This window comes from Dipodomys ordii, unplaced genomic scaffold, assembly GCF_000151885.1.
Source record: "Dipodomys ordii isolate 6190 unplaced genomic scaffold, Dord_2.0 Scaffold45, whole genome shotgun sequence".
Taxonomy (NCBI): Eukaryota; Metazoa; Chordata; class Mammalia; order Rodentia; family Heteromyidae; genus Dipodomys; species Dipodomys ordii.
The window spans coordinates 5,012,581-5,037,664 of NW_012267261.1; the positions used below are offsets into that span (position 1 = coordinate 5,012,581).

Consider the following 25,084-nt stretch of genomic DNA (forward strand, 5'->3'; position numbering starts at 1 on the left):
AAATATTGGGCTGGATTTGGTATTGGGATAATGTTGGATGGAAATCACCCTACAGCATATGCACACGTATGTCATCACAGTACCCATACGAGCTGAGAATGGCTTCCATCCTTCATACGTAATGCACGTATCTGATCTCTGTATCACTCTAATGTCCTTGCCTCTTCTGGTATTCCCTGATTTCAGAAAAAGAATCTGCATAGCCTTATGCACAACATAGATGATAAAACCAGGAAGAGGAAGATGGAGAAATTGAGATGACAGCTTACTCTCAGATAGCATGTGCTTTCCTGAGTTAATTTTGCTTTAGGGACAAAAATTTCTCAGGTATTTGAGACACATGAGTGAGCAGGTCACTTTAGATACTGGTCATTCACCCAGTGGGAAAGCATTATGGGAGCTATTAGGTTGTATTTGACTCTCCCAATTTGTCCTAGTACTCATAAGCAATCATCCAGAGTTTCACTACTCTCTGTTGTTGTTGTTGTTTTAAATTGCAGTCCCGAAACTGTAAAACTCACAGAAGGCAAAAAGTTGATCTAGTCTCAACAAAAAAACTGTTTCTCTCTGATGTAACTTGGTCATCTATGTTTTTGAGTGAAATAAGAAAGGACACCGCTATTACAGAGATGTCACTTCACTTCTTGCCAAGACGGCTAGAAATTGCTCGCCTATCATCTAATGAATCATCCGAGTAGTCACTCCTACACACTCCCAATTTTTCCATGCTAAACTATAGAACTCTTTTCCATCATTTCTTTCCTTCACATTTAAGCAGGAGATCTTCTACAAGATGCTTTTTGAGTACCAAATGGATGGTACAGCAGTGTAGGCAGCTTTAAAATGACCCTCAGTGGTCTGTGGCATCCTACAATTTATTAACAGTGTGAAATCCACTCTCTTGAATGTAGGTTGGACCTGATGATTTGCCTTTAATGAAGAGAAGACAGGAAAACTGATGAGATGTCATTTCTGAGATTAGGATATAGAAAGCAACAATATCCACCTCTCTGGGTCTCTTTCTTTGTGTCTCTGTCTCTCTAAATACTTCTCTTTGTCCATTCTCTCTGTCAGTCTCTGTCTCTATATTTCTTTTTTGCTTAACCTCATGTAAGCCAATAGTGACATTATGCAAGTTCCCTTTGTGAAATGGGTCATGTCTCAAAGAACTAAGAGTGGCTTCTTCCAACCATCAATGAAAGATGGAGTTTCTTAGTTCCAGGGTCCACAAAGAGGTAAATCTATCCAGCAACATGAGAGTGATTCTGGTGGTAAAGTCAAAGCCTTGAAATGATTACATTCCTGGCCAACACCTGATTGCATCCTTTGAGACCCAGACTTTAACTGAGCCATACCTGGAGTCCTAAGCTACAGTTACATAAAAGTGATAAATAATATTCTAAGCCTCTAAGGACTGGAAGAATTTGTTACACAGCAATAGATAACAGATACATTTTTCCTTTTATGCCATACCACCTACTTTAATTTCTGAAATTCTTCAACAAGGCTTGATTTCTGCCCAGGAGACATTCTTGCAAAAATAGTTCCATTTACCAGAATCTAAGGAGAAAAATAACCATTGCCATATGATTGGTACCCAAGAACATTTTAAAAATAAAAATCCTGAAAACCCATTCCTGGTCTCTGATTTAATATAGCACTAGGAGGTATGTCATTAGAGCTGATGTCAGGAAGGGGAATAAAGGAATTTAATGCTTTAATATAAAACTTTCACTTTAAGCCTTCTATCACAACTCTATTACATTTTTGCAGACCATTTTTTCTAGCTGGGGTGACCTCTAATTAATAATAATAACTAAGAAGCAGCACATAGGGATAAAAATACTTAAGGAAATTCAGCTCTTTTTATTACCTACTGTCTGTCTCCACAGTTCCAGCAAGGCAGAGAAAATAACCATAGGAAAAAAGTTATATTAAGCGAAGCAAGCCAGACCCAAAGAGACATAAGTTGCATGTTTTCCCTCATTTGTTATAACTAAAAAGTACCTATAAATATACAAGTAAACACATTGAATGGTAAAAGGCAAAAAAGTATATTTGGATATGATAAATCATACAAGACTCTAGACATTCACACAATGAGACCAAAGGAGAGATACTCTTCAGAGGTGATCACAAAGGTTCAATTGTAGCTATGGGCATATCATCATATAAAATGATGTTTATCTAAATGCGATCCAAGAAATAGAAACAGGAGGTTCTATGTTTCTTGTTTTTTCTTCTCCTTTGTCACTATTTTTGATTTCTGTAACTTTTGTCTTATATCTGTTTTGGAGGTGGGGTAAGAGGGATCCCAGAAAAGGCGGAACAAATGGTGAACAAATGCATAGGGTTACCCACTAGACACTATGTTGAAAATGGGGGAGGGAGTTGGGGGAAAAACTGGGAGAAAAGGAGGAAAGAGGTAAAACTGTTCAACTGTTTAACTCCTCTGTGTATTACCTTTACAATAACAATAAAATTGAGTTTAAAATTTTTTAAGGAAAATAGTGATAGACCAGAAGTTGAGAAATAGATTCTGATATTAGCTGTGCAAGCCTCAGGAAAATGACTTAGCCTATCTGAGTCTCAACTTCCCATCTGGAGAAAAAAAAAAAAAGAGCTTGCTATAAGCCTTTCAAATCTAGATTTGTTGGTCCCTGACTGGCAAGTTGACCAATTTTTTTCAGGCCTTGCTAAAAAATAGTTGCTGTCCTCAGCTTTGCTCCATTTATCTTTTCCACATTGACAGCACAACCCTGCACAGCACTATTTTAAACTAGGACACACAGAGGACAAGATAACAAATGAGGTTGAAAATAAACCACAGGGCCTTTGTTTCCTCCTGCTGTAATTTAAGAATCCAGACAGGAGGGGAATGGAGATCAGGCTGACATGAGTTGGTGGCTTTCAAAGAGGCTGACCCATAAAACAGGAAATACTTTTGGAATGATCTGGAAGTTCTCCAAAGTGGAGAGGGAATGAGGGAGGGCAGCCAAGACTGGATTGAAAACAGGGGTGAGAAGCTGGATCAGAACACAAATTCTGAAGGGTGGCCCTGAGTATGCACTGAGCCAGGTTAGTATAGGTAGAATCAGGAGCTTTCTGTGTGAGCAGTGACTTCTTTTTTCCTTTATAATTTTTTATTTACATTTGGTTGTGTTGGGGATCAAACTCAGGATCTTGTGCGTGGTAAGTGCTTTACTACTGCACTACCTCCCCAACCCATAATTTGCTTATCTACATATGCTAAGTACAGTAGTCTGACTCACTTTGCATACCTTCTGGTATCCAAGGCAAAGTAGCAAAGGATCTCTACATTAGGACTCAGAGATCATCTCAAGAAGATATAACAAGTTCGACATGAGCCGGAAATTCAGTCTACCATTCTACCAAAGGTATCTTGCAAGGGAGCAGTGACTTTTTAGGTATGCTTCCTAACTAACACAGTCTCAGCTGAACATCATCTTCATTGTTCTCTTCCTCTCCGTGCCTCACTAATTTGAAGAGCAAAACAAAACACTTCCCTTCTCGAGTACTTACTTTGAGAAGCAAGCTGTAGAAATGCTGAAAAAGCACCTGATAGGTCTTCCCACTCATTGCAAAATGGTAATGGCTCCCTCTTTCTCCTTCAGGTATGGAATTGTTTCCAAGAGGAATGTAGGCTTCCTAAAATCGAGAAAGAATTATTTCTACATTAGCTATCAAAGACTGTCTCTGCTTTCCTGTGTTGTGTCCTGGAGGAAAATGTGTTCATTTCTCATTGCAAAGTGAAGGGCAGCAAATACAGAATGTCTTACTTGGCTTGGAGCTTTGTTCTCCAGGAAGAGCACTCTCAAAACGCACCCCATATTATATGATTGCATGATACTTAGACCTCATGGGTCCTTTCCTAGGAGATAAATCCTTACCAACTAGGAATAAATTACAAGAAAGAGCAGGAAGCATATTTCTACTTCATCCCTCTCCTCACACAGCCTTAGGTTTGCAGAGATCTCTTACATTCATTTGTTCAGTTTCTTCACTGGAAAGTAGATGACCCCTTTTCCAAATGTCTAGGTCCTTTCAGTTCCTGATCCCCATCTTTTGTTATGACCCTATTGAAGCAGGTGACCCTGAATGAAGATGATGTTGCCCAGATCTTCTTCTGCATCATTGCTATTCCTGCTCCTAACCCCCTCCCCCCATTCCTGCCACCTGTCAGTGTTCCCTTTTTCTGTGTTCCAGGCCCATTTAGCTTCTAGCTGCAAAGGAAGCTTCTGATGATGTCAGTGCATGTACAGCCTCCACACCTGACCAGTTAATGGTTTTTCATGCAACACTTTTCAGAGAGCCTTACATTTTTGTAGGACTCTGAATTCAAGTACTATAGGAGATGAGAATATTCCCTTCTTTAGAGAAAAATCAAGACCAGGTATGGTGGTTCATGCCTGGGAATTTTAGCTAATCTAGAAGAAGAGATCTGGAGAATTGTGATTCATAACCAGCCTGGACCAAAAAATTAGCAAGGCTCCATCTCAATCTGTCGTCCAGGTATGGTGGCATACACATGATACATACTGCAAAACAACTAAGAAAGGGCATTTAATAAAGCACTCCACCAGACATAAGGACAGGAGTATCTTTTACTTGTTCTAGGAAGGTAGGAAGTAGAAGTATAGAAAGCCAGAGAGGAGGAAGAAACCTAAGACCATGAAGTAACTTCCTCCAATGATAACCTAAATTTCACCAAACATATTAAACCCCTGAGTGAGGTGAGGGCTGTTCGCTAGTTTGTTAAATTCCTGAGTTCTGAGTCTGAGGTCTAAAAGCCAGGCAATATATATTGATGGCGAAGCAAGTGAGCACACAAGGAAAATAGCAGCAGAAGGATGAAAGGAGAGAGAGGGAGGGATAGAGAGAGCTATCATCATTTACATCCTATGTGGTTGAAGGGGCAGGGCCATTTTGTACAGTTGTGCAGTTGGTATGGTGCACAAATGTCTACTCTACACTTCACAATCTGAAAGGCTGCTCAGCCTGAAGCAAGGGAGCATTTCTGTAATTCATCACCAGGAGGCTTCTCTCTTTGAAGTCACACAAAAGCATCAGTGCTACATTTAGTGATGGGATGTCAAGCTCTGGCCATTCTCGTCATATGAAAGAGCTCTCTGTTCTAAGTGCACAAGATGACTGCTGGCTAAAGACACCCACCACCTGTCAGTGTTGTGTCAAAGACACAGTGTAAACAAAATGCCCATGAACTTTTGGTAGGAAACAGACCTGAGTCTGGTTTCTGCTGTACAACTCATCAGTTTATGTGATTCTATTTTCTTTTCTTTTCTTTTCTTGTTGGTTGTGGAGCTTGAACTTAGGGCCTAGGTACTGTACCTGAGCTCTTTTGCCCAAGGCTAGCCTTCTACCACTTTGAGCCCCAGCACCACTTCCAGTTTTCTGGTGGTTAATTGGAGATAACAGTCTCATGGACTTTCCTGACTGGGCTGGCTTTGAACCACAATTTTCAGATCTCAGCCTTCTGAGTAGCCTGAGTAGCTAAGATTACAGGTGTGAGCCACCAGTGCCTGGATTTGATTCTATTTTCTTGTATGTACTCTGAACAATTAGCCTAACTACATAGGGTTTTGTAAAGATCAAATAGTGATTGCAGAGGTATAAATCAGCAGCTCTCAGACATAACAACATATGGGAACCCCTGGAAAAAGGGGATGATAACATCTCTTCCACTCCAGGGATTCTGAGTTGTTTGGTAAAGCCTGCATTCAGAAGCTTGGACGACAGCAACTGCACTACACATCCAGGACTGAGTTGTGTTCAGAGATGCTTTGCAAACTGTAACCCTCTGGACAGATGTGAGAATTATTACTGCAATGACTTCTACAGCTGAACCAGCTGTGCTGTACCAGGGCCATATGCCACGAGTGCAGGCCTAGAAAAAGGGGCCTCTGTATTTGCTCACATTCTTCTTCCCAGGTCCAGTCTCTTGGTTCTCTACCAGCTGCCAAGACACAGATGCAGGAACATGCTCTTCTGGCTCATTGGCTTCCACAATGATGACTTGACTGCCTGGAGAAATCATTTCGGAATTCTTTGCAACAGTAATGGCTGTTTGAAGATTGTCACCTGAGATACAAAGAAATTTTGGCCTTGTTTTAGATATGAATCTAGCAACAGCCAGTACCGAGTTGCCTCCTTACCACCTTTCTTTTGGGATATTTATTGCTCCCTGGTTTGTTTTATAACCATTTATCTTCTCTTCCCCCCACCCCAAAATGCCTCTAGTGGGTACACACTAAGTTCACAATACTTAGCCTTGTTTCCAGCCTGCAGTGAATGTGCGTGTAAGCTCTTCACAACTGACTGACTAGTCTTTAGGAAACAGATAGTGCTTAGTAGCAAACATAATCAAATTCTCTACTCTGATAGCATAAGGCCATCCTTGAAATCTGGGACACTTAGAGCCAGGCCATGCTTGGGTTTGCAGAACACATACATCATGCCTGCCTTTTATGCCCTGGGGACCATCAATCAGAGCTCACATCCTTCACTTAGAAGTCTTATTGGGACTTTCTATGACAGCACATCATCTGTCCTCATGTTTAAACATTCGCCATGAGCCTCCTGATACTCTGCAGTTCCTCACAAAGAGGAATGGACATTATACAGAGAGAATGAGATATGGACCCTGTTTGCAGAGCTCCTGGACCAGTTACACAGGACTGCTACATAGGTGACTGGACCACAAGGAACAAATTCGACAGCAGAGTACCTTCTTTTCTGACTCAGTTGCAGTGACTCGTTCAGCACATTATGCCCAGGATAAAGTTGGCTTGTCAGGCCTCTAGAAACAAACCTGTAACCATTATGGTCCTGATGTGGGCCTCACTCAGCTCCTTTAAGACCGGTTTGGTTTCCTTTTTCAAACGATTCTCCATAATGAGAAGTCCCAGAAATGTTAACTCGGACTCCACTTTTTCCCTTTGGATTCAGGAGAAAATCAATATTAAAGCATAATTACTTAGTCTCAAGAGTTGATTTGCTTATCTCTTCTATGTCCACTGTAACATTATTTCCAAAAGCCAACCTATGGAAACAGCTCAATTATTTTTCTTTCTTTATTTCCAAACTTCATTTCCATTGAACAACTTCCCATTTCCTTCCTCCACTAGTTCTTGATAATCACCATTTTGTACTCTACTTCTAAGAGCTTGATTACTTGAGACATTTTCATATAAATGGATTTGTGTAGTACTTTTTCCTCTTCCCACTGGTTTATTTCACTTAGCCTGATGTTCTCAAGTTTGTCCATATTGTCTCCAATAGAAAGATTTTCTTACTTTTTTAATTTTTTAATTGTCAAGGTGGTATACAGAGGATTTTCTCACTTTTTAAGTCTAAATAATATTTCATTTCATGTATATACTACAGTTTCTTGAGCTATTCATCCATTGATGGATATTAAGGTCATCTCCCTTTCTTTGCCATCATGAATAAAGCTGTAAAGAACATAGAAGTTTAGTAAACACCTCATTGAAACCTTGATTTCAATTCTTTCAGTTGTATTGCTGGACATGGGATTATGAGGTAGCTGGATTATATGGTTATCCATTTAACCACCTGAAGACTAACCACACAATCTTCCAGAGCAGCTGCACTGTTTTGCACTCCTCTATTTTCTCACCAACACTTTAATCATCATGGGTGAGCTTGTTATGGTTTTGATTTGCATTGTACTCATGATGAGCAAAGCTGTCTTATATGGAGAAGGTCTATGCAGGTCCTTCTCCATTTTATTTTATTTTTTAATGTTTTTTATTGTTAAAATAGTATACAGAGGGGTTACAGTTACATGAGTAAGGTAATGGGTACATTTCCTATCTAGCACTGTTACCTCCTCCTTTGTTTTTCCCCTCCCATCCCTTCCCTTCCTACCTCCCAAACTTCTCCCTCCCCCCAAATTGTCAAGTTTGTTTTCTACATAGTGTCTTATACATCTCATTGTTACAATGGGTCAACCTGTATCCTTGTTCCAGCATTTTGTTATTTCCCTTCCCCTCCCCTAATTAGAAAAAATACAAGATGCAGGGCACCGACATCAAATACAGTGAAAACAGGGGTTATACTATGGGGGAAGAACATATAAGAGAAACAAAAAATCACATAGTACATTTTAGATACATTAAAAACAATAGTAAGAAAGAAAAAACAAGTTGTGTCCCTATCTTGGGGTTCATTTCACTTAACATCATCTTATATGGTCATATGTACATAGCTTTTGAACTTTTTTGTTTGTCCTCAACTTATACTAGTTATTGCAAATAAGGGAAACCATGAGACCTATGTTTCTTTGGGCCTGACTTACTTCCTTACTTCACTTAATATAATTTTTTCCAAGTCTTTCCATTTCCTAACAAATGAGGCAATGTCATTCTTTCTGATGGAGGCATAGAATTCCATTGTGTGTGTGTGTATATATATATATATATATACTTATATACATATATATCACATTTTCTTGATCCATTCATCTACTGAGGGGCATCTGGGTTGGTTCCATATCTTAGTTATGGCAAATAATGCTGAGATAAACATAGTTGTGCTGGTACCTTAGTATAGCCTTGTTTGTGATCATTTGGGTAAATGCCCAAAAGTGGGATTGCTGGTCATAGGGGAGCTCTATGTGGAGTTTTGAGGAACCTCCATACTGCTTTCCAAAGTGGTTGAACAAGTTTACAACAATGCAGTAGGCTTCCCTTTCGGCCACATTCCCTCCAGCATCTGTTGTAACTGGGGTGAGGTGGATTCTTAATGTTTTTTTTTTATTTGCATTTCTTTTATGGCTAGAGAAATTGAGCATTTCTGCCCACTTTAAATCAGACTTTTTATTCTTTTGCTATTTAATCATATTACTCATATAATATTAATTACTTATCATACACATGGCTTGCAAATATTTTCTCCCATCCCGTAGGTTATTGCCTTATTCTCTTGATTGTTTCCTTTGCTCTGCAGAAAAGTTTTATAGTTTAGTGTTCATATACAAAAGATACAGCATATGTAAAAGGGAAAGATTTCTGATTACCAGTTGGAAATGGAAAACACTTAAACATAAACTGGAAACTGTTAACCTCCTAGAAGAAACATAGGGTTTTAAAAATTATATTTAAGTAGTTATACAAAAGAGTTGACATTAACAAAGCAGTTCGTGAAGTAATTTATGCTGATCAATGTCACCCCTTTCCACATTCCCCCCCATCATTCCCCATCAACCCTTCCTTCCCTTTTCTTAATTTTGTAACATTTGATTCTTAACTACATTCTCCTCCTCTTCTGTTCCTCATCTGTCCACCTTTTCCCCCTCAACTCCATCACACCCCTTTTGAGTACTCACTTTCCGGTGTTTTATTTTAGGGAACTTGGCCTTTGCCTTCTTAAGGAATTACACTATTTGAGCTCTCCCTTGAAGCTACCATAGTTCTGTTAATGTTTTTGTATATACTTGCACTCAGTCAACATATTTACCTACAAGTATATAAGCTAAATCTATCTTCCACATACAAGGAAAAACAATTTTGGCAATGATTTTCTTAGATGTGACACCAGAAGCTCAGGCAATGAAATAAAAAATAGACAAAGGTTTTTATTTCTGTTTTACACTCTTTCATTCCCTGCTTGGGGCATTTTGTCATGTTGGCACTCCACCACACTGCCAGTCTAACAGTGGGATGGTGGCATGGGTAAGCACAGTTACTGTTCCAGGTACAGCTCTGTCTCCAAGGGCTGTGTATCTTGCTCTCTCCTTTCACTCAGATCCCTGCTCAAATCTCTCTCCACAATCCTGCCTTCTGTCATTTTCCCACTAAAACCATTTAAGACTTGACAATTACCTAATGCTTTATAGATTTTCTTTATTACCTATTTCCCCTGATTGATATAAAATTCTTAAGGACAAGAAGTTTATTTTAGTCACTTCTGAATGAACCCACAACTTCCTTGGACATCTAATACACCCTAAGGGCGAACAGAAATTTACTAGACCAATGGAAGGGGTTGACATTTGATGAAATATTTCTTTTGTTTTTTACTCTAGAGTGATTTTTTGGCCTAAGAATCTCAATAAACTCTTTTAATTCTCTCTTTGTCACTCTAATTTTAAAGATGTGTTTTCTGTTCCTGATTGGAAATTTTTGTTAAATATAATCTGAGAATAATACACTTCAAAACTCTTATCTCTACTGTTTGAAAATAGAAACTAAATAGCATACATGATGTGCTCCTTGTGTCATCTGAAAAAAAAGGGTGATAGTTGGAAATCTAGCATATTTGATCATTTTCTTATTTTTATAATAATATCTATTTTACTATTAGTTCTCACATGAGAACAGAGCCTCATAGTTATGTGGCAGAGTTGATTCCAATGCTCTATTACTAGCTATGTAAATCTTTTCTTCACACAGGACCTTAACATTTACTATTCAAATCTGTGCTTAATAAATTACAAATTCCCATGTGTTTGGGACTTTGCTTGTTCAATAACAACCAAAGCCTAGAATACTGAATCTGTGTGTATTTTAAAATGAGCTTTGTGATTGCATATCAAAGACTAATGTCATGACTGGAAGGTTGCTTAGAAATCATCTAACTCCACAGTTTTCAAATGGTGAACCAGGCACAGAATAAGGAGAAAGATTTGTGATTATCTTACATTTAATAATATTGAACTACAGATCTCTGTATCTTATCTGGAAGAGCCAATTGTTTATAAATAAGGGTGATGTCTCTATCATCAACATAAATCAAATATAAATAATAATATATAAAAATTGATTCAATTTTTGTTTTTCTCTACTTCATTGTCATATAATTTTTTAAAATAATCTTTCAAATCTGAAGAATATTAGAAGAAAATTAAGATATAGGTTATCCTTTACTGAGAACAATTTCTCCTTAATACAATTAAGAATATTGAATGGTATGTATTACAAGGAATTGAATTTGTGCTCAATGTCTCCCTAGATCTAAGGGGGATATAGTTGTGAGCCCAGAAAATAAACCCAAGTCTAAAGGATTCTGAAAATTGTTTGCATTTTCAACTACTTCCTTCTCTTAGCCCCAGAGAGATACCTACGTGTATGTGAAACACCCAAATAAATCACATAATGCTTATGGATGTAAGGAGAGTTGCTTATTTGTAATGGGATGACAACAGAGTCCAAGGTGGGCAGCACAGTGTGACGCAGAGCAGAGGCAACACATGGTATCTGGGAGTCAGAAATCTCACCTTCCATTGGTTCTTTCCCTAGCCAGCACTGTGACCTGAACAAGTTTTCTCTAGCCTCCAACTGCCAGGTGACATTGGTTCTCAAAAGAAGCCTCCTGGTGATGTGCACTGTCCACCTACCTACCCCCAAGACTCCTTCACTTCATGCACACAGAGCCTGCTCCAGTGTGAGTTTGATTTCTTACCTTTCTAAGTTCTCCACTTCTGAAAGCCTTCCTGTCTTCAGGGCCCTATGGGCAAGGGCAATGACACGGAAGCCTTGCACTGTGTAGTTCCTCAGCTCCTGGGGGAAATTCTTAGGCACTGTCAGGAAAGAGGGAAGGAGTAAGTGTACAGTGGTGCTCAAGGCTGCCGGCTGTTCAGCAACTGCAGGAGGCTGTCACTGCGCCTTGTTTTAACTTTCCCTTGTTCATAAAAGTGCTTTAGTAGAATAAATACTTTTAACAACAACCACAAACAACGTCATCAGCGCATTCTCATTGCTCTGATGGAAATAATTGCCAAAATTCATACATTAAAGTCAAAGTTCGTACATTAAAGACTAACTCCTAAAATGACTGTATCTGGACATGGAGACTGTGAGATCATGAGTGGAATTGTGATACAAGAAGACACAAGAGATGACCTTCCTGAACTGTGTGAAGATAGAGCAAAAAGGCTACTATCTTCAAGTCAGAAAGACAGCCATCACTAGGAACTGTGATAGCCCGTAATGATTGATCATAGAGAAGAATTTTAAGAACTATAAGAAGTAAATCTCCTGTGTTTAAGACAATCAGTATTTTATTATAGCAGCTGACTAAGGCAAATTAAGTGTCCATTTTGACTGGGCTCAGTTAGGTCAGATCTTAAATAAATAAGAAAAACAGCTCATCTTCTAAATCAGGAGTTGATAAAGTATGGTACACAAGCCAAGTTTATTTCTTGTAAATAAGGATTCATTTGAACATACCCATGCCTCTGTTTATTGCCTGTGGCTATTTGGGAAAGACAGTGGTAGAGTTGAGTAATAGATTTGAATATGGTATGGACAACAAGGCTTAAAATATGTAACTGGTACTTTACAGAAATTTTTCAACTCCTGCTTTAGATGACAGATAACATGATGCCCACATATGTTCGTGTGTTGTCATGGTGACTACATTCATATATTATAAACTGTCCATGTGGAGACAATGCACCACAGTGAGAAGTATAGCAGCCCAGGGAGAAAAAAAAAACTGAGTTCTGTTCTGCACTCTGCTCCTAACTAGCTTTCTAGCTTGGCCATGTTGTTTCTCTTCTGCATTTCAGTTTCTCATACAAAAATGAAAAGATTATAGATCCTTATGTTGCCACTTAACCATCCAATTTCTGCCATTTTGAAATATTTCTGGTGCTGGGGATTTACTTTCAAGGAAGAGGCCACCCTTCATTTCTCTCCTGGAGTTATGGATTAGCCTATGTGAAAGGTGGTCAGGATTGGAGGAAGCATTGAAATCGTGGCCCCAAGGGAAGAGTAACAGATGAAAGGCCCAGCACTTCCTGGTAGAGCAGGGGCAGCAGACACCGTCGAGCTTAGAGTCATGAAGACGCTCACTCTGCCTGCACAGCTGACAACAAAGCAGAGCAAAGACAAGCACAGATGTGGTCTGGGAAAAAATACAAGGAAAACCAAAGTCAAAAAGAAGGGGAGGATTTATTATTATTATTGTTGTTGTTGTTGTTGTGTTATACAGAGGGGTACCATTTCAGGGACGTCATGGGAAATACAAGGAAAACCAAAGTCAAAAAGAAGGGGAGGATTTATTATTATTGTTGTTGTTGTTGTTGTTGTTGTGTGATACAGAGGGGTGCCATTTCAGGGACGTCATGGGAAATACAAGGAAAACCAAAGTCAAAAAGAAGGGGAGGATTTATTATCATTATTGTTGTTGTTGTGTGATACAGAGGGGTACCATTTCACAACTCAGGCAATGTATACATTCCTCCTTTGGATATCATTCCTTCCTTCATGTTCCCCATTTCCCCTTCACAAACCTGCCCACAAGTTGCATACTTCATTTTCCATATAGTGTATGATGAATATCATGACTGTATTCATTTACCCTTCTTCCCTCCTTTTCTGCATTCCCCCCCCCTTTGCCCAAGTGGGGCAGAGATTTTTAAAGTTTTTTTTTTTAATATCACTTGATGCTGGTGGCTCACGCCTATAATCCTAAGCACTCAAGAAGCTGAGATCTGAGAATCATTGTTCAAATCCAGCCTAGGCAGTAGTCCTTGAGACTCTCATTTCAAATTAACCACCATGAAGCTGGAATTGGAGCTGTGGTCAGAAAACTAGGTTAAAAAACAAGGTTAGAAAACTAACCTTGAGTGATAAAGCTAGGGAACAATGCTCAGGCCCTGAGTTAAAACCCCAGAACTGCCACAAAAACAAATGCTAAGTGAAGTAAGTTAGACCCAGAGAGACAAAGGACACACATGCTCTCTCATATGAGGAAGCTAGAACTAATGTATAGATGTACAAGTAAACACATATAGGGTTGTAAGCAAGTGCACACAAATGTATTAACTGAAGTATGGTATTTGCAAGTGAGAATTCAAATGGTGTAAGTCCTTCAAAAAACTAACTCACAACCCTCCAAGAAACTGACACTTGAAAAGGTGTATGTGTGTATGGGGGGCGGGGATTGGGAAAGCCAGGAGGAGAGGCATAAAGGAATAAAGAGTGGAGGAGAGGAGAGAATGCAGTCAGACAACTGAGGGGAGGGCGTGGTTTGAGAGAGATTAAAGCGAATAATAAAAGGGGTGACATTGATCAAGGTGCATTATACTTATGAACTGATTTGCTGAATAGAAGCTCCTTGGTAGAGCTACTTAAAGACAATGAAAACATAATTTAAAAAAAATCTCCACATACGGAGAAAAGTGAAGAGCAAAGCGTCACAAAATCTAGCATTTGTGTACAAGCCGATGGCCACCAACCATCATGAGGAGAATGCAGATGAAAATCAGAGCCCAAAAGGCCAAATTTATCCAAATGAACTCATTTGAATGCAACAGGATTCTTACAAATCTGACTGTCTCATAGAAGGTGATGTGTGTAAGACAAAAACAATGATGTAAATCATCTTATAGTCTGGTCTAGAAAGATAAAATTGCTGTAACAATGATTAATTACTGTCTTCTAATATCTAATTCACTCTAATTACTTTTTCCCCCTAAAAGCTATATCTCTTCACATTCTCCTTCCACTGATCTGTCTGAGCCCATCATAGTGGAGCCTTCTAGCTCTTCCTAGAGATGAGAGAGAATTCCTGACAGTAGAACAAGAGCCACACACTCTGTCATTGGTTTCCTCTGAGGGCTTAGCATCCTCCTCCCTAGTTTCCTGTGACATGTGTTCCACAGCTCTCTGCAGACAGCCCCACTTTGGTGGTCTCTCTGGACTATGGTCCAAGTCTTCCTCTCTTTCTCTCTACCCTAAAAATTTCCCCTCTGCTTCAAAAGATCCTCTGACCCACTTTCTCTCTACCCCGAAATGACTTTTGCTCCACCTTCATTGATTGCCATTCGTTCTTGCTGTTTTGTGACGGGGTGATGATTGATGATGTTGGTGTCTGCTTTATCTTTGACCATTCAAGATTTTTGTTTTTATCTCTTGAGAGAGAGAAAAGGTGGCAGTACCTGATTCAGGTTTGCAGAACCTGGCCACCATCTCTGGGGCACCTTTCATGTAGACATGGAAATGTCCCACCCCAGCCAGCTGAGTGATCACAGACATCCTCTGCAGGCTGGAGGAAAATGGAAACTGGCGCAAGATGGTGATGGCTTCCACGGGGCTCTGCAAGGGCATCAAGGAAAGGGAGCTCAGGAAGACTCGAAGTGCTACGTAGCAGATGCACACCCGTAAAACTGGTTTGCTGGGCAATGAGCCCAGGCACAGTGTGAGGTAATATGTTTTTCACAAGAGTCATATTTTTCTGGCTCCCGTTTGATCTGCTGCAAGATAACTCTCCCTTGGCTTCCTAGAGAAACCCTAATCACCTTCCAACCCGAGCTCACCTCCTCTGACTCACTCCTCTCTCCCAGGAGCAGTTTTCCCTCCCACCACTGACTCCTACTGCTCTTTCTCCTAGCCTGTTCTCTTGGCACATTGTATTTCACTTATTTATACCTGTATTGATTTCCTACCATCTCGGGGCTTCTCCCTCCCAGAGCTCAGCACATCTTGCTGAATGAGTGCTGAGTAAACTAATGGATGAATTCAAGCCTGGAAGAATGGTCAAGTCAATGGTGGAATTCATTAAGATACAACTGAGTAATAGAAACATCAAATGTGTGAAAGCTAAAGAAATTCTGCCAATTTTAAAGGGGATAAACGGAATGATTCAGAGAAGCAAATCAGACCTGACTGGCTTTTGGTCCTGGTCTTATTGTTGGGTTTGAATTTGACGTGCCGAATTTGTACAAGTCCATATTATTATCTTCCATTTTCTGTTACAAAATGAAAACATTTATAAGATTCCTTGGAGAAAAAGAAGCAAGAAAAGGGTTTTCATATATATATTTTTTATCACACTTTAATCTTTTCAATACCCCTTTCACATATTTTCTCTTCCAGGACAATCAACTGGATGTCACCATTGTCAAATTTCTATTGTGTTGATTTATAGTGTATATATTATATTATATATATATTAGAATGTCAGAAAGACAAACACACTATAAATATATTCATTCCATGTAGTAATTGATTGAAAAAGTGCTAGCTGATGATCAGTGGATTAAGTAGAAATGTAGTCTCCAAATTTTGTGGAGCACAACAGTTCTCAGATGAGTCAGAGTTCTGTTCTTAGATCAGTATGAGACTATATCCTTTTGAGGTATTTATGCCATGCTGGATATTACAATGGTAGGAGTCAATACCACCTATAAACCAATGTTAGCCAATATTAAAACATGGGAAAGGAAATCGTATATACACAATGAAGAGGGAAGATAATCAGAGCAGAGTATCTAGTCTCCACCCTCACTTGGAAGAATCATCCTTTCTCACATCTCAATTTCTTCTGGAAAATATTCTCACACCTTTTCCAGAGCTGAAATTATAATCTATGAGAACATTTTCCCTTCTCCACTATGTTTAATGGAAGATTCCTAGCAAAGAAAACTCAAGATTGCTTCTGACTCCACGAATAAAATGAGCAAATTTTGCATTTTATGCTTTGTTTGGGTGGACACAGCTGCTCTGACAGACATTCTTACAGAACAAATAAGAAAGACTTATGTTTCCAAAGTAGACCCCAACGTCTACATCACTTGTATAGGTAGGTTGACTCTCCTAATAGAAAAGAGGGACCCTTCAGCTCAAGGTCATATGTAGTAACAGGACTGCAAGACATTAATTTCTAATGATACATGTAAGGACATTCTGCATAGTAAATATACTCATTCTTTTCCATTGAGATCCACAACACTGGTTACTACCTTGTCTTGTGTCAAAAATTTCTTCATAGCAGGTACTCACATTTAAATTTATTGATTTCAGAAATTTCCCTTCCTACCAGGTTTTCCCCTTAATAAATTTTACCACCAGTAGAAAAAAAATTCTTACTCTCCACCATCATGTTGTGGACTTTACATCCCTGAAGTCATTTATTTTCATTCTTTTACAACGATATTTAAATGCTGCCTTGCCAGCAGGAGGCGCTACAGTTTAAGACTAGCTTGGGTTACAGAGCAAGACACCGTCTCAAAAATTACCAGTAAGTAAATGCATACATAAATAAATGCTGTCCTGTATTTTATGTGTCATTACAAGTGGCTTTAGAATTCTGTTTTGGGAAGGCAGCAGAAAGTAATTAAGTATCTAATTAATGAATGCTTTCTACTTGCTTGGCACTTCATAGTGCTAAACCTGTTGGGTCTCATGGTCTTAGTGTTCTCTCGAGTCTATGAATGCGGTATGATTATCCCAGATGTGCAGATGAAGAGTCAGAATTCTGGTTCTGGGTTCATACCACAGAGATGGTTTCCTCCCCAACACAGCTGGACAGTATCATACTCAGCCCAAATGGGTCTTCCCGTTTGGTGTGGATATCTGTGCTACACAATAGAGTAGACACCATCCAGTGTGGCTATTTCAATGTAAATAAATTAACTAATAATTCAGCGCATCCATCGCACTATCCCATTTCAAGAGCTTTGATAGCCACAGATGGCTCTGCCTCTCCAAGGGTGTTTGGAGAATACTTGTATTCTGAATTGTACTATTATTGTTGTTATTATTGTTGTTGTTATTAATGAATATCCTATGCATGAATCTTCTCTGTATTTTAACTAAAGTTCCAAACTCTTTAGCTCTTCCAGTAAGGGCTTCTTCAAATTCTGCTCATTCAACTGAAATAAACGACAGCCTTACCCAAGCAGTGCCTTCGAACATTTTGAGGTCCAGAGGGTCTCCTTGGATGGTCCCATCCAGAAGGATCAGAGAGTGGCAGCTGGCCATGGCTGCACATAGAGGGCCCCATGGTAAAGCTTTGCCCGATGCAAAGCTATGAACCTCCTGGAAACTGGTGAGGGAGACACTTCAATGGAATTGTTCGTGTACTCTGTCCCTCAAATCTTTCTAAGATAATACCTCCTTCATTAGCTCTACTTTCAAAACCCTTCAGTGGCTCCTCAGGCTTTGGATGACTAAGTTCAGACTCTAACCAGCTGCAGTTCCACCTCATCTTACAGTTGCTGCTTCTACTAATGTCCTTTATGCCCTGATTCTAGATCCAGACTAAATTTCTTTACTTGTCCAGGAATATCCCTGTCCTTGATCCCCTCCTCCCTTGCTTTCTTCATTTTTCAGCCAGAGTATAAAGCCTGCAAGTGATCTTTCTACAACCTTTCTTGGACATTGATATGAATTTCCTTCCTAACTATAATTTCAGAGGGATCAGATACAATCTTAAAGACGTGGAATGTGACTTGTGGACAACCTAAACAGTGAAGAACTAGACCTATGAAGGCTGTGAAGTTCCCTGTAAAAAGCCATCTGAGCTAGGCACTGATGGCTCATGCTTATAATCCTAGGTACTCAGGAGGCTGATATCTGAGGATAGCAGTTCAAGGCCAGCCCAGTCAGGAAAGGCCTTTATACTCCTATTTCCAATAAACCACTTAGAAAACTGGAAGTGGCGCTGTGGCTCAAGTGGTAGAGTGCTAACCTTGAGCTGAAGAGCTGAGGTACAGCTCCCAGGCCGAGTTCAAGACCCACCCCACCACTGACCAACAAAAAAGCCATCTACCTAAGAAAGAAAATCTCCAGATTCATGAAGTGGCCAGGGTAGGAAAGAAGATTGCCTGGTGGCTCCCAGGAAGTAGTTCCACTAATCAGCTCTTTGGAGTTAATCACCATACCCTAAAACTCCCAGCCCAGAGATCGTGCCTCTAATACCCAACTTCCTCCTTGATAGTATAGCCTGACTCAGTTTACTTTCCTTTGTCCCACCTTACAGTTGAACAATGATTGGTCCAGTTGCTTCTACTTCCCCCAAAGCTTCAGAACACTAGAAGCTCACAGACTGATAGAGGAATAAAAGCTGCAAACATCCTTTCTCTTCCAGTGCTGTGGCCTATAATGGCCCTGCTTGTTTGGACAAAGGACTGGTTGGGACAACTGAGTATCTAGGAACAGACACACACATGAGTAGAGATAGAGCCTTGTCTTCAGCCTGGGACATCATCCTGCCCAGCCACCTGTGTCTCATGACTATGCTGCATCTGGTGCTGTCAACCATCTTGGGGAGTCTCTGTGTGACTTCTCTGACTGACAGCTAGCCTCAGCTCAAATCAGGTATCCTTGCTCAAGAGCAGGAGCCATCACACTCAAACTGCAAAGGCAAAGCTTAGCTCTCCTGAAAGGAAGCTAGTAGCTCAGGGGACATTTCCTGGGGAGGGTCCTCATTTCCTTCTCTAGCTCTGTTCTGGGGTAGGTATGTATATGACTATCTACTCCTCTCCCTAGGGTCAGCTTATCACCCATGTCTGTAAAATTTCTACTTAGGCACCCTTCAAAACCAATCTCAAGTGCTATCTTTTTCAGGTGGTTTTCATTGATCCACTAAATTTCAAAATAAACTTCTACCTTTACTCGCCATGTTACAATAAAAGCATCAAGACTGTGTATTATATCAAGTGCTCTTTATTGCTTCTTCCCTAGTCTGACTCTCTGCGTTCATAAAAATAATTTTAACAGACTGGCTTGTCTGCTGAAGGGAAGAACATCTGAATTCCTTTTCCCTACTTGACTGCATTCCATGAAGGAAGAAATGGGGCTCTTTTTTCTGGGTCCCCCGACCTTTCCTGTACTAGCCACTCAAGAAGGCTTTGTAATCTTTAGTTAAACATGGTACTAATTTCACTCTTTTCTCCTCAGTTTTATTCATGTGCTTCCTTAATTGCCCAGTTTGTTGTACTCCATTTTTTCATGTGATGTTTCAGCGTCTACTTTTCCTGTCTGCTCCAGAACTTAGAACTCATTTAATTAAACATCCAAGAAAACCTGGGAGCTGGTTTCAGCCAAATACTACACATACGAGACATGACCTTTCATTCCTCCACTGTGTAAGGATGGATCAAAGTAAGGCCACCCTCCTGCCCCATCTCCCATCTTTGCTTATGGGGCCTACCAGCTGTCAGCAGCGGGGACAGTCCCCCAGAGGTCCAGCCCATCTTCTGTAAGAGTGCCTGTCTGAATAAAAAAACAGAATTGGTGTTAACCTTGAGGCTTTTATGTCATGATTTACATAAGACCCAAGCTTCTAAGAAATTACAGTCGATCCACCTGTCCAAATCCCTCATTTGTAAGAATCAAATTTTAAATCTGCTGACACATAATTCTCCAAAGACCAAGGTCATTAATCAGGTGATTCTAGTTATGACAAGAACGTGCAAGTGCTTTATTTGAGTTTTGTTGATTGTCAAGCTCATTATTGTTATTAAAAGGGGAGACCCAATAGGTGGAAATCCAACAAGAATCAACTCTATTTAGTACCTGATAGCTCTCTTGAGCAGAGTTTAGATTTCATTTCATTTCTTTCATTACTTCATAATTTTCCATCGTACTTTTCTAAAACTATGGATGCTATGGTAACTGTCCAGATTGCTAACAAAATGCTGATGAAAGGCCTTTGGGATTATGGAGAGAGACAAAGGCTAATAATAAATATCAATTAATGTCTATGTGTGGATTTTATTGTTAGATGCTTGGGAGAGTGGCTTTGCTGTGTTAAGGGAAAGTGTCAGTTAATGACCAGAGAGAGCAAAGTACTGGGTACTATCTATCACAGCATTGTTAATTTCCTCCTCATTGTTCCATTAGGAATTAAACAATTCATTCACTCATTGCAGATCCTAGCATCTTACTTCAGTAAGATGCCTTTCCAACACCTGGAGTAAGTGGTCACAGCTGCTTCAGCACTAAGGCAGAAAGGATATTCCCAACACTGTGGACAATCCTGCTTCAGCACTGACTGCCCTCCACCCAGGCCCTGACATGGATTTTCATCATAGGTCATCTCTGTATATGACCTTGAAATTTCTAGTTTCCTATCACGTGACAGCCTGTATCATTACAGCACACCATAATAGAATACTATTTTACTGTGTTTTCCCTTCTTATAACTGAGCAGAGAGAGTAGAAACAGGGAGAAATGAGATGACCAGTCCAAGTGGACAGTGGCCTGTGGATTGGAGAGGCAGAAGCTTTCACCAAGTATATTAAGTAAATCCTGCAAGGCAAAGACCATTCTGAATGAAAGAATTAAGGAAACTGCCTTCTGAATTAAACAATTAAGGAACCCAGTTCATTAATTCATCTCAACATTACAAAAAAGTGCTAATATACCTGTGTGTTATTCTCTGAACAACTGTTTTTTAGAAAGCTGTCAGCTTCATTTCTTTCCTGTATTCTATAAGCGCCCCAACCTGCACATGTATCTTCCAAATCCCCATGGGTTGTTCTATTTCAAAAAGAGTTACCAACTTAATTCTTACTGAAGTGTTTTCCTGATGATGAGATTACATTTTAAAGCATCAATATTTTGAACATGAAAAGAGAGATAATACTACAGCAGAACAGAGATGAGATTATGCTATTTCTCTATGTGTGAAAATGACCCTTATACAATCAAACTAACCATAAATAGAAAGAAAACTAAATTATCGTTGTAGTTCTAAAGAAAATAAGATAGAAAAAGAAAACCTCTTAGCATAAATACAAGCCCAGACTTGGGATGAACTGAATAAATAGAAAGGGAGAATTTATCTTTTAGAATTTCTAACAAATCAATTAAAAAATAGAAATATATGTGGAAAATATACTGGGAAGCCTTGTGATAGATAGCTTCTAAATTAAAATAATACTAGAGGGGAATTTAATTAATTGTGGAGCACTTTTATCACATCACTTTGACTGAATTTTAGAATGTGAAGCCCACTCTCTGCTATATCTCTCTTCCAACCTTTCTTACTAATTTCCACCGATAAAATAAAGACACTTGGAAACCATGTCACTAGGGGCCAGGTTTGTGTGTAAAGCATCAATGTGATCCCTTTGGAGGCTGGTACTGGAAGATGGAGAGTTTCAGACCAGTCCAACTACACGGTGAGTTCAAGGCTAGTCTGGCCTTTATAATAAGTTTAAAACTATACTGGGGAGGGTATAACAATGCTTGGTAGGAAATGGACTCATTACCTTCTTCATGTAACTGTAACCCCTCTGTATAGTATCTTTACAATAATATATGTATATATATTTAAAAAACTAAACTGGGTTACACGAAGGAAGCTATCTTCAAGAAAAGTAGGGTAGGGAGTTACTAGCCACTAATCTTTTTTTAAAAAAATGGTAAGAACACCCATTCTTCTTCCTGAAAAGTCCTTAATTCTTCATTTGCCATTTTAGACTTCTGGGCATTCCAACCAAACAATCCACTTTCCAGCACACCTGGGATCATCTGTCCCCAAATGCCGCATACCTCTCATAGCTTTGGACCAAACATAGGCCACTTCTGAGTCAGAGTGATCCTGACAATGGACACTGCAGCTCAGAGGCAACATTTCACCCACAGCAACTACACAAGAGCTGTGTACACTCCCATTTTCCCTGCATCCTCAGCTAGACAAGGAGCTTCTCAATAGCTAGGAAGATCCCGTTCCTGGAACTCTATCTACAATGGATCTTTGTCAATTAGGGTTTACTTAAAAATAACCCAAACCTTCATCCATTAGTCAAGAACAAGAGAACTGAAGACTGGGAGGGACCAACCCAGACCAACTGTACTACAACCATTACATCAGGCCTGGTCATGCTGAGGGCAGGCTCTGAATGGCAAATGACTGGTGCTCAAATTCCTCTAGATTTCCACGAAAGAATCATATGAGGGGAGTCTCTGGACCTGCTTGAGAAGTGACTCTTCCTACGTGCCACATACTCTCTCCTGTCATTTCTCTAGGCCCTTGGCTTAGAGTGAAAAGGAGAAGATACAAGTACTGGTCATTGTTTACCCCCTCCCTTTCCTTATAAGAAGCTGAGGAGGAGAGAGGAAATGCTCACTTAAGCTCTAGCCAAAGCAATGTTCACTTAAGCTCTAGCCAAAGCATTTCTGGGACAACAAATGTTCCTTAATTTGTGCCTGAAAAGGACAATCCATCATAAAATGTATTAGAGCAAAAAATTGCTTTAAACCCAAATAAGGCATAGAAAATACTAGAAGGCAGAATTCCTGATGGTATAGCCGAATGCCACCTTTCAAGTCAACAAGGTAGCCATCCAGAATGCAATGTCAGACTAGTTCACCACATGTTCTCATCTGTAAATTACTGTGCTAGACCAAACTCTCTCTCTGAGGTCCTTTCCAGGTCTCCTATGCCTCAGAATTATAACTCATCAACTTGGAAAGTTCAGAACCTACTTTGTCGAAGCACACGAGGTTAATTTGCCCACACATGTTGATTCTCTGTGGAGAGATACAGAAGATTTTCTGTTTCTTCAGTCTCTTCTGGGCATACACAATGCCTATGGTCAGGGCAGCTGGGAGCACAGGAGGGACTGTCACCGTGAGGAGGATCAGGGCCATGGTTGCCGTATCTCTTGGAGGAATCTGGAGAGAAGAGGGACATGGAAACATACCGATCCAGCATCATAGCCTGGCACTTTCCTGACCACTGCCTCATGACAAATAGAAGGCCTAGAAGAGACCCTGGCTCAAACATGCCTGAATATTCTCCTGGCTCCCATAAGAAGATATTTGAAGCTGGTTTAAAAAAAATCTTGCCTCCCACAGCCAATTGAAGGTCTCAAACACCTATTCCAAGGAGTCTTCCTGCCTCTTTCTGAATCCATTTCTCTCTCTATTCACCATTCTTCCATGTACGTTCTGAGCTTAAGACAGGAGGGATAGACTTAGGTGATAACATTTCATTTAGCAGCTTAACTGATAGCGTCTAAAATCTCCCTCCCACACACCAGCCTGCCAACTCCTTCGTACAATGGCTAAAGGATGATGAGCTAAGCACTCATTCATCTTTGAATTCCTTCCATGTATCACTAGTTTCCAAGCCTGATCCCCACACAGGGTCTGGAGTAGAAGAGGCACTCAATACCCAGACTGAAAGAAATGAGAGCCAAGACTCTGCCAAGACCTCAGCATGTTATTAGCTATAGGGAAGTCAATATTAAAGTTCGTTTGCTGCCACTGCAGCATTCAGCCAGCGACATGATTTAATTAATCTTCACAATGACTGTTTGTTCCTACCATACACACAGAGTTTTGACCCTGACGATTTATCCTTGTCTAATACTGCACCAGAGGCAGCCAACAGGGCCAGAGGTTCTGAACCACAAGAGATGAAGTTGGGAGCTCAGCTTGCCCCTTGGTATACATTAGACCCTGTGTTCTACCAAGGAAGCTGTCATTCCTTCACCATGCCAAGGTTCTCATTTCTGCCCTTCTCCTCCTTGTTTCTACTCCCCAAAGGAAGCACACAGCCTTGTCATTCTGCCTACTTCCTCCCAGGCTCTGTTCCATTCTTTACTAGTGACAAAATACACTTGCTTCCCTTGCCATCCCTTGTCCAAAAGAGGGAAAGGAGGCTTATTTCGGATTAAAATGACTCTTCAGGGGCTCAGTTTTAGAAAGAACATTGCCTAGAAATTCTTATGATTAGGTTTTTGTCTACCAATAATCTCTCTCTCTTTCTCTCTGTTCCTCTCTCTGTCTCCCTCTCTCCTCACTTGCCTTCAGTATAGACACTGTGATTAGGCCACACATGCCTGGGCTCGTAACTAGACTTGGATGCTTTATTTACTATTTCCTCTTCTTTCTGACCAATGCACACTATTATGATCTCAGCAGGGCTGAGATAGAAAATATATGGTACAGAAGCAGACTTTCAGGACTAGAACAAACCTCAGAGGTCAGAGTAACAGCCCATCTCTCCACTGGCCACCCTACCAGTGAAGAGAGAGGCTTCATCCACATGAACCCAACACCCTCTAACATCAGGGTATCAGTGCTGTAAAAGTAAGCATATATTTCATTTCAGATTCCAAATAGAAAGCATGAACAAGCTACAGATGGCATAATGTGTTGGGGATTACCTGGGACATTTTTAAGTACTTTAGGAAAGAATTCAGACCAGACTTGTTATTCACTATCCTCTTCAATCTGATCTCTTATTATCTTGTTGGACTCCTCTATTAATTGCTGATGGGTTTGAAGACCCTTGTATGTTTCTTTGAGTCTCCCTCACTCAAATTAGAACACC

At 40.0% G+C, this 25,084-nt stretch overlaps 1 protein-coding gene across 1 annotated transcript in view; it reads right to left on the bottom strand.

Annotated features, from left to right (window-relative positions):
* Window positions 1–25,084, bottom strand: part of Atp13a5 (ATPase type 13A5) — an 81,939-nt gene that overhangs the window by 25,163 nt on the left and 31,692 nt on the right. Inside the window, exons 12-21 of the mRNA XM_013019303.1 lie at window positions 23,230–23,418; window positions 19,945–20,006; window positions 17,685–17,835; window positions 15,671–15,757; window positions 14,948–15,104; window positions 11,464–11,581; window positions 6,851–6,975; window positions 5,957–6,120; window positions 3,544–3,669; window positions 1,481–1,560 (exon numbers count right to left, since the gene is read on the bottom strand). Coding sequence (XP_012874757.1) covers window positions 1,481–1,560; window positions 3,544–3,669; window positions 5,957–6,120; window positions 6,851–6,975; window positions 11,464–11,581; window positions 14,948–15,104; window positions 15,671–15,757; window positions 17,685–17,835; window positions 19,945–20,006; window positions 23,230–23,418 — 1,259 coding nt within the window. The remainder of the gene's footprint in view (window positions 1–1,480; window positions 1,561–3,543; window positions 3,670–5,956; window positions 6,121–6,850; window positions 6,976–11,463; window positions 11,582–14,947; window positions 15,105–15,670; window positions 15,758–17,684; window positions 17,836–19,944; window positions 20,007–23,229; window positions 23,419–25,084) is intronic.